The sequence below is a fragment of the Salvelinus fontinalis genome, chromosome 2 (genome assembly GCF_029448725.1).
Source record: "Salvelinus fontinalis isolate EN_2023a chromosome 2, ASM2944872v1, whole genome shotgun sequence".
NCBI lineage: Eukaryota > Metazoa > Chordata > Actinopteri > Salmoniformes > Salmonidae > Salvelinus > Salvelinus fontinalis.
In genome coordinates this window covers 29,493,365-29,508,325 of record NC_074666.1, presented here as the reverse complement: position 1 = coordinate 29,508,325, position 14,961 = coordinate 29,493,365, and the positions used below count along the sequence as shown (strand labels likewise).

The 14,961-nt window shown below is 44.0% G+C and overlaps 1 protein-coding gene across 4 annotated transcripts in view; it reads right to left on the bottom strand.

The window, feature by feature from the left end:
* Positions 1-14,961, bottom strand: part of tenm1 (teneurin transmembrane protein 1) — a 246,029-nt gene that overhangs the window by 69,472 nt on the left and 161,596 nt on the right. For all 4 annotated transcript variants that reach the window (XM_055870047.1, XM_055870059.1, XM_055870067.1 and 1 more), the window contains exon 14: positions 7,197-7,343. In XM_055870047.1, the coding sequence (XP_055726022.1) occupies positions 7,197-7,343 (147 nt within the window). The remainder of the gene's footprint in view (positions 1-7,196; positions 7,344-14,961) is intronic.

Sequence of the window (14,961 nt, the reverse complement as noted above, 5' to 3'; positions counted from 1 at the left end):
AAACAGATACAGAAACAATAACGCCTGGGGAAGGAACCAAAGGGAGTGACATAAATAGGGCAGGTAATCAAGGAGGTGATGGAGTCCAGGTGAGTGTCAATAAGCGCTGGTGCACATGACGATGGTGACAGGTGTGCGTAATAATTAGCAGTCTGGTGACCTAGAGGCCAGAGAGGGAGTATATGTGACAATAGCCAATAAAATTGCGTATGTAACTAAATAATTAGCCTACATGTCGAAGTGTAGGTGATATCTTATGCTACTGGCTACTGGCTATAGTCCAGACCGATGCTGACATGAGGGAGGCGCCTGAAAATGTAGCCAAACTAATGAGACTTTTAATTACATACTCCATATATAGGCCAAACGCCAGTCATGTTTGACAAATTTAATGTAGCATCATTATTAATGTCTAAATGCTTGATTCTGTCGACATACTTGAGGCATGTTCATTCAGATAGGAGAGAAAGGTCAGTACCTGCTGAGCACTGCAACATCACCCACCTTGCAATCTGAGCAGAGTCAACATTTTGAAACTATTTAACCATAAATGTAATTGTTTATTAAAACCTAGAAGTTTTTGTCATTTTATGAGGCATGCCTCACCATGTTCTGACCATAATGTTAACAGGATTATTTTATAAACACTTCCTCATATGCCATTGAAACCAGCAGGATCTATTTCTCTAATGTTGTCAACTTTCTTTCATTGCCGAGCAGCAAAATACATAATCCTAGTCATATTAACAACCCATGCTAGTTGTTGCGTCTTTAGATCTTCCCTCCTTCTAAATTTCTGAATGATATTTAATCTCTGTCATATGAAACCGCTCACATTTTGCTGTGCACTTTTGAAGTAAGGACAGGCAGACCAATAGAATTGATAATCTTTTCTACTATAGGGGATAGTAGATTGACATAGGCTAGTGATTTTGCTGTTCGTTAGGACTACTCATCTTGTTGGCTGATGAAAAGTAAATGTGGACAGTTCTTCTAACATCTTCAATATGAAAGCCGCAACATTCCCTATGTGTCAGTCTTCACTTGTAGCCTACTTCGGAGCTGCGATGCCTGTGAGAAGGACGTGATCATGTGATGGTATCTGAGATATCTGAGAGAGCCAAGTGAGTGAGAGGTGATTCGGAGCATGGCGATTGGCAGCAGGGAGAAGGGAATTATAATGATTATATTCAGCCCAAGGGCACAACGGCCACAAGGCATGGATTTATATAGGGGGCATTACAGCCACACAAGGGGGAAGCGACAGTCATGGCCCCTGGGAAATTCGAGGCCTAGTGCTCAGCCATAACCAATACTTAGATAATCAACAAATAAACAACACAATGAAATTATGAAGAAAACATTTATTTGGGGGAGAATTGCTATGCGTGTTCCGGATCTATTGTTGTATAATTGATGTACTCCACAGCTTCACAAGTAAAACAAAGCATAGTGCATCAGCAATGCACAGCCACCATGTTCATAGTGAAGGCTGTTCATTTGTGGTTATAGCAACTAATTTACAGCTGGTTGGAAAAGTCATTATCTTTTCTCTTAATCACTGCTCTTTTTCAGGTGATCATTTGCCATTTAGTTTTTTCAAACAATGCCTCTGATGAGGCCTCATTTGGAATATAAATGGCATTTCTAATGGAGTTGAGATGAGATGAAAATAGGAATATGTTCTGGGGTTGTGATGTATATATATTGGCTTGAGAAAGTAATTGGCATGGGGTGATTATTTCCTCCTCCTTTGTTGGAGTGTCGGGCCAATTTGAGCCTCCTACAATTTCCCTCTACATCAAAGGAGGGCCAAAATGAATGTACATCATCCAAGATTCCCATCAGTCATAAGAACTCACACACAATGCGGAGGTATCATCTTTGAAGGGAGAGTCATAGCTGTCGTGAATAGCACTCAATTAGGTTGTAGAATGACAGAGTGAACGTTTACTGCCCAGGCTGCCGCACATAACTGAACTGAACGTGATTTTATTTTCTATTGTATTGGGTGAGGAAAGAAAATACAGTGCATGATTTATGATCAACACAAACAAAACAAAGATACACTAACATCACGCTGCACATTGTTAAGGCGTTCCTCCTCCTCTCCATTTTCGGAAAAGGAGGAGTATTGAGGGAACCAAGGCGCAGCGAAGTTTGAACACATAATGATTTATTAAATAAACAAAATAGACAAAGACGAAAACGAACTATACTGGATATAACTAACAAAATAACAAAACGATGTAGACAGACCTGAACAAACGAACTTACATATACACGAAGCACGCTGACACAGGAACAGACTACATAAACCGAAACGAAACAAACAACCGAAACAATCCCGTATGGTGTAAGACATAACACAGACACAGGAGACAATCACCCACAAACACACAGTGATAATGCCCTACCTAAATATGACTCTTGATTAGAGGAAAATGCAAACCACCTGCCTCTAATCAAGAGCCATACCAGGCAAACCGAAACCAACATAGAAACAGATAACATAGACTGCCCACCCAAAACACATGCCCTGACCAAAAACACATAAAAACTAACATAAATAGGTCAGGACTGTTACAGTACCCCCCCCCCAAGGTGCGAACGCCGGGCGCACCAGCACAAAGTCCAGGGGAGGGTCCGGGTGGGCAGTTGACCACGGTGGTGGTTCCGGTTCCGGACGCTGTCCCCATACCACCATAGTCACTCCCCTCTTCTGTCTACCCCTACCACTGACCACCCAAACATTACCTTCCCCTAAATAATCAGCTAGCACCGGAACAAGGGGCAGCACCGGGACAAGGGGTAGCACCGGGACAAGGGGCAGCACAAAAACAAGGGGCAGCACCAGGATAAGGACCATCACCGGGACAAGGGGCAGCACCGGGACAAGGGGCAGCACCGGGACAAGGGGCAGCACCGGGACAAGGGGCAGCACCGGGACAAGGGGCAGCACCGGGACAAGGGGCAGCACCGGGACAAGGGGCAGCACCGGGACAAGGGGCAGCACCGGGACAAGGGGCAGCACCGGGACAAGGGGCAACACCGGGACAAGGGGCAGCACCGGGACAAGGGGCAGCACCGGGACAAGGGGCAGCACCGGGACAAGGGGCAGCACCGGGACAAGGGGCAGCACCGGGACAAGGGGCAGCACCGGGACAAGGGGCAGCACCGGGACAAGGGGCAGCACCGGGACAAGGGGCAACACCGGGACAAGGGGCAGATCCCGGCTGAAGGACTCTGGCAGGTCCTGTTTGGACGGCTCTGGCAGGTCCATGCAGGCTGACGGCTCTCTACGCTCATGGCAGGCTGACGGCTCTCGACGCTCATGGCAGGCTGACGGCTCTCGACGCTCATGGCAGGCTGACGGCTCTCGACGCTCATGGCAGGCTGACGGCTCTCGACGCTCATGGCAGGCTGACGGCTCTCGACGCTCATGGCTCTCAGACGGCTCTCGACGCTCATGGCTCTCAGACGGCTCTGGCTGCTCATGGCTCTCTGGCGGCTCTGGCAGATCCTGTCTGGTTGGCGGCTCTGGCAGATCCTGTCTGGTTGGCGGCTCTGGCAGATCCTGTCTGGTTGGCGGCTCTGGCAGATCCTGTCTGGTTGGCGGCTCTGGCAGATCCTGTCTGGTTGGCGGCTCTGGCAGATCCTGTCTGGTTGGCGGCTCTGGCAGATCCTGTCTGGTTGGCGGCTCTGGCAGATCCTGTCTGGTTGGCGGCTCTGGCAGATCCTGTCTGGTTGGCGGCTCTGGCAGATCCTGTCTGGCTGACGGCTCTAGCGGCTCCTGTCTGGCTGACGGCTCTAGCGGCTCCTGTCTGGCTGACGGCTCTGCAGGCTCATGGCAGACGGGCGGCTTTGCAGGCTCATGGCAGACGGGCGGCTTTGCAGGCTCCTGGCAGACGGATGGCTCAGATGGCGCTGGGGAGACGGATGGCTCAGATGGCGCTGGGGAGACGGATGGCTCAGATGGCGCTGGGGAGACGGATGGCTCAGATGGCGCTGGGGAGACGGATGGCTCAGATGGCGCTGGGGAGACGGATGGCTCAGATGGCGCTGGGGAGACGGATGGCTCAGATGGCGCTGGGGAGACGGATGGCTCTGGCCGGATATGGCGCACTGTAGACCTGGTGCGTGGTGCCGGAACTGGAGGCACCGTGCTAATGACAAGCACCTTCCTACTAGTGCGGGGAGCAGGGACAGGGCACACTGTATTCTCAAAGCCTACTCTATCCCTGATGCGTGGTACCGGCACTGGTGACGCCGGGCTGAGGACAAGCACATCAGGATTAGTAGGGGGAGAAGATACAGTGGGTTCAGGGCTCTGGAGACGCACTGGTAGCTTAGTGCGTGGGGCCGGAACTGGAGGCACCGGGCTAGATACACGCACTACAGGGAGAGTGCGTGGAGGAGGAACAGGGCTCAGGATACGCACTGGTAGCCTAGTGCGTAGTGTAGACACTGTAGGTACTAGGCTGGGGCGGGGAGGTGGTGCCGGAAATACCGGACCGTGGAGGCGTACTGGCACTCTTGAGCATTGAGCTTGCCCAACCTTACCTGGTTGAATGCTCCCGGTTGCCCGACCAGTGCGGGGAGGTGGAATAACCCGCACCGGCCTATGTAGGCGAACCGGAGAAACCATGCGTAAGGCCGGTGCCATGTATGCCGGCCCGAGGAGACGCACTGGAGACCAGACACGTTGAGCCGGCCTCATGACACCTGGCTCAATACCCAATCTAGCCCTCCCAGTGCGGGGAGGTGGAATAACCCGCACCGGGCTATGCACTCGTACAGGAGACACCGTGCGCTCTACTGCGTAACACGGCGCCTGCCCGTACTCCCGCTCTCCACGGTAAGCCTGGGAAGTGGGCGCAGGTCTCCTACCTGCCCTTGGCCCACTATCTCCTAGCCCCCCCCCAAGAATTTTTTGGGAATTACTTACGGGCTTTTTCGGCTTCCGTGCCAGACGCGTTCCCTCATAGCTCCGGTTCCTCTCTCCGGTAGCCTCCGCTCTCCTCAGTGCCTCCAGCTGTTCCCATGGGAGGCGATCTCTACCCGCTAGGATCTCCTCCCATGTGTAGACACCCTTTCCATCCAGAACATCGTCCCATGTCCATTGCTCCTTCTTTTCCTGTCCCTTTCTCCTTTGACTCCGCTGCTTGGCTCTGGGTAGGTGGGTGATTCTGTTAAGGCGTTCCTCCTCCTCTCCATTTTCGGAAAAGGAGGAGTATTGAGGGAACCAAGGCGCAGCGAAGTTTGAACACATAATGATTTATTAAATAAACAAAATAGACAAAGACGAAAACGAACTATACTGGATATAACTAACAAAATAACAAAACGATGTAGACAGACCTGAACAAACGAACTTACATATACACGAAGCACGCTGACACAGGAACAGACTACATAAACCGAAACGAAACAAACAACCGAAACAATCCCGTATGGTGTAAGACATAACACAGACACAGGAGACAATCACCCACAAACACACAGTGATAATGCCCTACCTAAATATGACTCTTGATTAGAGGAAAATGCAAACCACCTGCCTCTAATCAAGAGCCATACCAGGCAAACCGAAACCAACATAGAAACAGATAACATAGACTGCCCACCCAAAACACATGCCCTGACCAAAAACACATAAAAACTAACATAAATAGGTCAGGACTGTTACACACATGCCTGCCTTATCACACGCACAGGCACACACAGGGGAACGCACACTAACACGGCTAAAGAAACTGTGAAAATTAGCAAAGAATGAAGACCTGATAAAGTGAAGAAGCTGTTTTGCTTCAATCTAGAAGCTTCCTAGGATCTAACTTAACACTGTCAAGGTAAGAGGTAATGGTACAAGCAGCCAGAGCTGGGAACCCCTGAGGAGTGGGTGAGGTAAAATAATTCACGCTCAAATCCACATCTCCCTGTTTTTCAGACACTAGCTAGACTGTAGAGACTGTGCACAATATTATGCTCTTACCTTCTCTGACACTTTGGCTATGTTTTAACTGGCAGCCAAATTCTGATCTTTTTTCCACTAATTGCTCTTTTGACCAATCACATCAGCTCTTTTCACATCAGATCTTTTTCAGAGCTGATCTGATTGGTGAAGAGAACAATTACTTGAAAAAATATCAAAATTGGGCTGCCTGTGTAAATGTAGCCTTCTGTCTGCATGTTTAAAGGATCTAGATGCAGTCTAATGTAGCTAATTTACACCTTATATAAAGAGGTACATTTTAATGAAACATCTGACTCATGTAGTGGAATTGGATGAGACATAGTGCTCAAACAGAATCAGTATATTTTGGAGCCTGTCACTTTAAATGATTTCATAATGACTCTTCATTTATACATATTACACCTCATGTTGTATCATCATAAACTCATAAGAAAAAGGAGTTCACGCTCCAACCACATCCCTGTTTCCAGATGGTAGCGTGACTGTACAGTAACTGTATTACGCTTTTATCTCCTTTGCCACATACAAAAGAACTAGATGCAGTCTAGTGTAGCCAATGTACACCTCATATACAGAGGGACATTTAAATTAAGAAGCTGACTCATGCACTCGATGAGACATGGTGCCTAAACAGAAGCAGTATGTTTTGTAAACTGTCAATCACAATTTGTATTATACCAAACTACAGTAATTACTACATTACGCAACCATGTTTTACACTTCATATTACATAATTATAAACTTGACTTTCTCTTTTTTAACTTTGAAACAACAATAACATGCCATGTAAGTCAGTGAACAACTAGGTTACCCTTGCTTTTACAAATGGCCTTTTTCTCCATCTTTTACATTTCCCTCAAAGACACGGGCATTGAACCCAAGCTCCAAAGCCTCATATCTGGTTCCCTGTTCACTGGAACACTAGGGGCTATGCTCAAGCATTAATCCTCAGAGGAGCCAAGCAACAGGCAGCACACCATCAGCAAATTACTGAGAGAAAACTTAGAGGTCCCCTTGGTCTGAGAGCCATGGCAACTATTGTAGCGAGAATCTAACAAAAGGAAAACAAAAAGGAAAATGAAAAGGCTCGTTGGCTCAGATGAAGGGAAGGAGAAGTGGAGTCCTAAATATTTCCTCATCCTGACCTTCACCGGCACTGGAGGTCAAGTCATTAATCATTATTGAGTCACAGACAGGCCACCATCCACAGGGACCTTACCTCTGTCGTTGTCAGTGTTGTCATCACACTCTGTCTCCATGACGACATTGCATCCCATGCCGCTCCAGCCCGCCTGGCACACACAGTGCCACCCGCTCTGTTCCAGGGTGCAGCGACCGTGGCCATTGCACAGGCCTGGACAGCCGTCTGGATGGAGAAAGGGAGAGAAGACAGACAGTCTGTGTATCAGAACACTGCCAGAAACAACGGGTCATTCCTCATGATTAAGGAGATGGGGACAGATGCTGCTCTCTTTTAATTTACATAAAATCCAGATGTCTGGCCATTCGAGAACATTTGCTACATACACTCCCCTACGTATTTATTTTGACAGTGAAGCTAAAACTTTTCATTTGGCTCTACTCTCCGGAATTTTGGATTTGAGAATGTACAGAATGTCACCTTTTATTTGAGGGTATTTTCATAAATATCTGTTTTATCGTTTAGAAATACATGCACTTTACGTATTCAGTCCCTCAATTGTCAAGTATTTGGACAAATTAACTTGTGACTTAAGCGGGTGACTCTACAAACTTTTTGCATGCATTTGCAGTTTGTTTTGATTGTGTTTCATATTATGTAGTGCTCAATAAAAATCAATAGTAAATAACGTGTGGTGTCATTTTGGAGTCACTTTATTGTAAATAAGATTAGACGTGTTTCTGAACACTACATACCATGATTACGGATAATCATGAATGAATCGTGATTAATGATGAGTTAGAAAGTTGTAGATCCTTAACCCAGTGAGTCCCACCGTTGTGCTGGTGTGATTTTGAACTTCTAACCCCTTTTAAACATTGTGTGTTTAAACTACAGACTTCTGGTTATACCATTAGATTTTAATATTTATTCTGCATACGTTGGTACCAACCATTAGTCTGTGTGATTAACAGGGGCTAAGCTAGGATGGTGTGTGAAACAACGAAGGATCCCGAAGGGACCTGGGCTGTCTTTTCAGAATGGTTTGAGATTCAAACTTTAAAAATATATCTATGAAAAGCTGAGACTCTCACAAGTCTTTTTTTTGGGTGGGGGGGGGGGGGTAGATCAGCTTAAATGTTGCCGATAGATTGTAGCTTCCATCAATGTAATTGTCTGCATCACTTCCAAATTAGTGAACAACAACGCTTAGGCTTCTACTTCCAGCTTATATATACTATATACATTTTATGGGCACAGTCTATTTTACAATAGTTATTTTTGTTTGTTTTTACTCATGTCCTTCCTCTAACCTCAACCTCCCATCTATTTCTTTCACAAAAGTTCTGAACCTATATATGTTTTACAGACAATGTATGTTTTACATTAGATATCTTGTTATTATTAGCTATTATTATTCCCAACTTTCAGCTCCTATCAAACCCTCCCATCTATCTCTTAACACCATCCATATTGGATTTCTATATATATATATAGCCATATAGTTTTCAACTGTGCTGTGATGATTCACAAACGTTCTGAACCTTTCTATTCTCCTAATTTCTACAGATTGTAAATAAAAAATAAACATTTTTGCTAAAACTATTATTATATTATTGATCGATTGACTATGACTTTTCAGATCACCCAGTAGTTCTATCTGAAGAGTTAGCTCCAGATAAATGTTGCAATTCTTCAGCCATTCCTGGACCTGTGACTAACAACAAGCTACATAATGGACAGTACCAAAACAAATTATCTAATGATTCTGTTTCTTTGCAGCAAAATCTACAGAGCTGGGAAGGTTGTATCCCCCATATCTATAACATTCTATTGGTTCGAATCTGGCATTGTTTTGAAGCCTTTAGTGAAAGGTCTAAATCTGTAATATCTAATAATTTCTGCCCTCCGAATTCATATTCATTTTATAAATATGCCCGTTTAATTTTGTCCGGCTTGCCGTTCCAAATCAAATGGAATATTTTTTCTCATATAAATGTAATGACTGTTCGCTAGGTGTAGGCAAGACCATAAGCAAATAGGTAAACTGGGATATGATTTAAAGAGTTAATCAGGGTCATTTTTCCACAAATAGACAGGCATTTTCCTTTCCATGGTAGCAAGATCTTATCTATCTTTGCTAACTTTCTATAAAAATGTTTTGGAGTGAGATCATTTATTAATTTTGGGATATGTATACCGAGTATGCCCACATCACCATCAGTCCATTTTATTGGTAAACTACACGGTAATGTAAAAGTTTTATTTTTTTGTGATCCAATACGCAATATAGTACATTTATCATAATTTGGTTGTAATCCAGAGAGGTTAGAAAAAGTATCTAGATATTTTATGAGACTGTGGAGGGATCTAAATTGTGGATTTAAAATAAAACATGAATCATCAGCGTACAATGACACCTTTGTTTTTAAGCCCTGGATTTCTAACCCCTTTGATATTATTGTTGGACCCCTTGATATTATTGTTGGACCCCTTGATATTATTGTTGGATCTGATTTTAATAGATAACATTTCGATGGCCATAATAAATAGATATGCCGAAAGTGTACAACCTTGTTTTACTCCTCTAGCAATTATTTCATATTTTACACCTACAGTAGGGTTACTATACATGACTTTAACCCATTTTATAAGAGATTCTCCAAATATTCCAGGCATTTATATATAAACTCCAGTCGTACTTTATCAAAATCCTTTTCAAAGTCAGCTACTGTATGAATAGCAGGCCTGGCTTCAGATTTTTCATAGTGTTCTATTGTTTCCAGTACTTGTCTTATATTATCTCCAAAGTATTGTCCATGTAAAAAACCTGTCTGATTAGAATGAATAATATCTGACAATACTGTACCTTTTTAATTCTATGCACTATACATCTTGCTAGAATTTTTGCATCACAACACTGAAGTGTAAGGGGCCTCCAATATTTACCAATATCCTGTTTCAGTAATAATGAAATCAGACCTTCTTGTTGAGTGTCCGATAATCTACCATTTTCATAGGAGTGGATAGAGTGCTCAGAGTAACTGAGCCTCTAAGGTACAGTTTTATTGCTATCTATCTGTTCTATCAGACCTTCTATTTCCTTTGTTAATATGGATTATTTGAACCTAAATTGCTTTTGTTTTAGAGCTGAGTACTAAATTGCATGGCCTCTAAAGGCACATTAAAAGTGTCCCATACAGTAAGGGGATCTGCTGTACCTATGTTATGTCGGAAAAATTCAATTATAAATGTCTCTGTCCTAGTTAAAAACAAGTTATCATCCAATAGGCTTTGATTAAATTCAGTTAGAGTAATGTATATGCCAATTATCTGATTGTACGACTGCATTCTGTCACCTGTCAACACTTTTTAAACCTTTTGGTGCCAACGAGAATGCCATAAGAAAGTAGTCAAGACAACTAGCTTGATTGAGCCTCCGTCATGTATATCTCACTAGGTCAGGATATTTAAGCCTCCATATATCCACTAGTTACAATATATCCATGACATTCGTGATTTCCTTAAGAGCATGAGGGTGATAGTTGAAACTGATAATTCAGTATATGTATTTTCAAAGAAATGTGGATCATCATTATTGGTCAGTAAAGGTTAATGAGCCATATCCAATAACATATTTAATATCATCCATCTACCTTGCAGATCTGTTTGTAAAATTTGCACATTCGGATCAAAATGACTGTTTATTAATATCATCACCCCTTTTGAGTTTCTTTGCCCATGGGAGAAGCATATTTCGCCCCTCCCCCAGTCCTTTTCCCACACAACTTCATCTAAAATTGTTGAATGAGTTTCCTGTAAACAATAGATATTATATTCCTTCTCTTTAAGCCAGGTAAATATTGTTAATCTTTTCTTATTATCTGCTAAACCATTACAAACTGGTTATACTTTTTTCACCAATTACCATAATGAGATACACGTTTCAAATCTATTGACATAATATAGCGTACTAGTCAACAGTTTGGACACATCTACTCATTCAAGGGTTTTTCTTTATTTGTACTATTTTCTATGTTGTAGAATAAATAACACATATGGAATCATGTAGTAACCAAAATATTTTATATTTGAGATTCTTCAAAGCAGCCACCTTTTGCCTTGATGACAGCTTTGCACACTCTTGGCATTCTCTCAGCCAGCTTCACCTGGAATGCTTTTCTAACAGTCTTGAAGGAGTTCCCACATATTCCGAGCACTTGTTGGCCGCTTTTCCTTCACTCTGCGGTCCAACTCATCCCAAACCATCTCAATTGGGTTGAGGTCGGGTGATTGTGGAGGCCAGGTCATCTGATGCAGCACTCCATCACTCTCCTTCTTGGTTAAATAGCCCTTACACACCCTGGAGGTGTGTTGGGTCATTGTCCTATTGAAAAACAAATGATAGTCCCACTAAGCGCAAACCAGATAGGATGGTGTATCGATGAAGAATGCTGTGGTAGCCATTCTAAATAAATCACAGACAGTGTCACTAGCAATGCACCCCCACACCATCACACCTCCTCCTCCATGCTTCACAGTGGGAACCACACATGCAGAGATCATCTGTTCACCTACTCTGCATCTCACAAAGACACAGAGATTGGAACCAAAAATCAAAAATTTGGACTTATCAGGCCAAACACAGATTTCCACCAGTCTAATGTCCATTGCTCATGTTTCTTGGCCCAAATAAGTCTCTTCTTCTTATTGGTGTCCTATAGTAATGGTTTCTTTGCAGCAATTTGACCATCAAGGCCTGATTCATGCAGTCTCCTCTGAACAGTTGATGTTGTGATGTGTATGAGACTGGTAACTCTAATGAACTTATCCTCTGCAGGAGAGGTAACTCTGGGTCTTCCTTTCCTGTGGCAATCATCATGAGAGCCAGTTTCATCATAGCGCTTGATGGTTTTTGCGACTGCATTTGAAAAAACGTTCAAAGTTCTTGAAATTTTCCGGATTGACTGACCTTCATGTCTTAAAGTAATGATGCTTATTCGAGGTGTTCTTGCCATAATATGGACTTGGTATTTTACCAAATAGGGCTATCTTCTGTATACCACCCCTACCTTGTCACAACACAACTAACTGATTGGCTCTAACTCATCGAACACACCAACTGTGTCATTGCATCACTGCTGCATAACATTTTGCACAGCTAGGCAACAATACTGATGCAGGTATCTTGTGCAGATGGTTGCATGCGGTTGGACACATGGAGGAGAGAATCATTTTCACAGTATCCTCAAAACCGTGTCTTTTTGACACAACTGCTGACAGCTACAGGGACATGAACACAAAGTGTCCACAATAGTAGGATTTCCAGGTCAGTTTACTAATGAGCTTGTGCTAGACGTGGCTAGTTAGCTTGCTAACCTAGCCAATGAGCTGTGTGTGTGTGTGCGTGTGTGAAAAAAATTGTAATATAAATTATGCTAGTTACTACCCCTGATAACTTGCCCAAATAATCATGTTTGAAAGAGTGTGAGTGTGTATGTCAGATAAATAGTAATAGAAATGGTAGATACTACTGTACCCCTGATAATTTGGTCAAATAACCGTGTGTGTCTGTGTGTACAGTAGGTGACATGTCCATGATAGCGATCTAATAACTATAGTTATGCTAGGTAATGGTTTGGCTTATCATGTTCATGTCTATGTAGAAGGAGACTGTAGGAGGAAGTAGAGAGGACTCAGGGACAGGTATCAGAGAGAGAGAAGGGCAGAGAAAGAGAAGAAGAGGTCTGGGTCAGCAGCTTCAGGCCTCTGCCACAATCTTTCTTTTCTGGATCCATTTATTGTGCCTAGGGCAACAAATGGCAATTTTACAGCCAGACCCTCCACTACGTCATCCACAAGTGTTGTCGCCACAGGTGCATCAAGACACTCAACGTCCTCTACAAGTGCGACCATTGCCTCCACTGGTGCAGCGAGACCCTCTATGTCTTTGTACTATTGCGACCACCACCGGTGCAGCGAGACCCTCTACAACACATATGTCAGAGTCAAGGCCCGCGGGCCACATCCGGCCCGCGAGAAGGTTTTTTACGGCCCCTGGGATGATCTTGATTTATTATTAGAACCGGCCCGCAGACCGCAGCAAGCCGGCAGCCCGCAGATCTTTTACACGCACCAATACTACATTTCCCACAATGCAACGGTGACGCACCGAGCAGTAGGCTGCTTCATTTCAATATTTATTGGCACAGCAGTCGTCAGCATCACAGTAAAATTAACTTTCAGATACCCATCAAAAATGGCAAAACGGAAGGTGGACACTGAGAACCGGGGGTTTCAAACAAGGTGGGAGTCGGAGTATATGTTCACGGAGGTAGCTGGAAAACCTGTGTGTCTTCTGTGTGGAGAAAGTGTGGCGGTACTGAAAGAGTATAATCTGAGACGACATTATGAAACGAAACACGCGGACAAAAACAAGAATATGGACATGGAACAAAGGCTACAAAAGGCAGAGGAATTAAAACGAGGCCTCAAATCTCGACAGGCTCTGTTCAAAAAAGCCAAATCACAAGGCCAGGCTGCTGTCAAGGCCAGTTTTATTTTGGCAGAAGAGATCGCTAAATCAGCCCGGCCATTTACGGAGGGGGATTTCATCAAAAACTGCATGATTAAAGTTTGTGACGAAGTTTGCCCAGAAAAAAGGCAACTCTTTTTAAATGTGAGTCTGAGCAGAAACACCATTGCCGAGAGAGTAGACCAGTTGTCCATCAATCTAAAAGAGCAGCTTAAGAAAAAGGGAAAAGATTTCATTGCATATTCCTTGGCTGTGGATGAGAGCACCGACATTTCTGACATTGCCCAGTTGTCAATTTTCATCCGCGGAGTGGACTCCAGCCTAAGCGTGACAGAGGAGTTTTTGGCTTTACGTCCTATGCATGGCACAACTACGGGGCATGATTTGTATGAAGAGGTGTCAAGATGTGTAAATGAGATGGAGCTGCCTTGGGAAAAACTCGTGGGTTTGACAACCGACGGAGCACCTGCGATGTGTGGACACAGGAGCGGACTGGTGGCGAAGATACGGGAAAAGATGCAAGAGGAAAACGCGACAGGTGAGCTGACAGCTTATCATTGTATCATACACCAGGAAGCGTTGTGCGGTAAAGCCTTGAAAATGGAGCATGTAATGAGCATCATCACGCGCACAGTTAACTTTATCAGAGCCAAAGGTTTGAATCACCGCCTGTCACGCCCTGGCCTTATTATTCTTTGTTTTCTTTATTATTTTAGTTAGGTCAGGGTGTGACATGGGGAATGTTTATGTTTTGTTGTTTTGGGTGTTTATTTGGTAAAGGGGTTAATGGGTGTAGTATATGGTTTTGTGTTGAGTGTAGATGTTTAGCATTGTCTATGGTGGTTAGTTATCTAGGAGAGTCTATGGTTACCTGAATGAGTTCCCAATTAGAGACAGCTGATTTCGGTTGTCTCTGATTGGGAGCCTTATTTAGGGTAGCCATAGGCTCTCATTGGTTGTGGGTAATTGTCTATGTAAGAACGTTTGTAGCCAGTGTGTGTAAGTGCACAACGTTTGTAGCTTCACGGTCGTTTTGTTATTTTGTTGTTTTGTTAAAGTGTTTTTGTGTCGTGTTCATCTTCGTGTTAAAATAAAAGAAGATGGCATATTTTCCAACTGCTGCATTTTGGTCCGTTAATCCGCCACACGATCGTGACAGAATTACCCACCATAGGACCAAGCGGCATGGAAGGCGGCAACAGGACCTAACCACAAAGGATTTCTGGACATGGGAGGAGATACTGGATGGTAAGGGGCCTTGGGATCAACCTGGAGAATATCGCCTCCCTCGTGAAGAGCTAGAGGCAG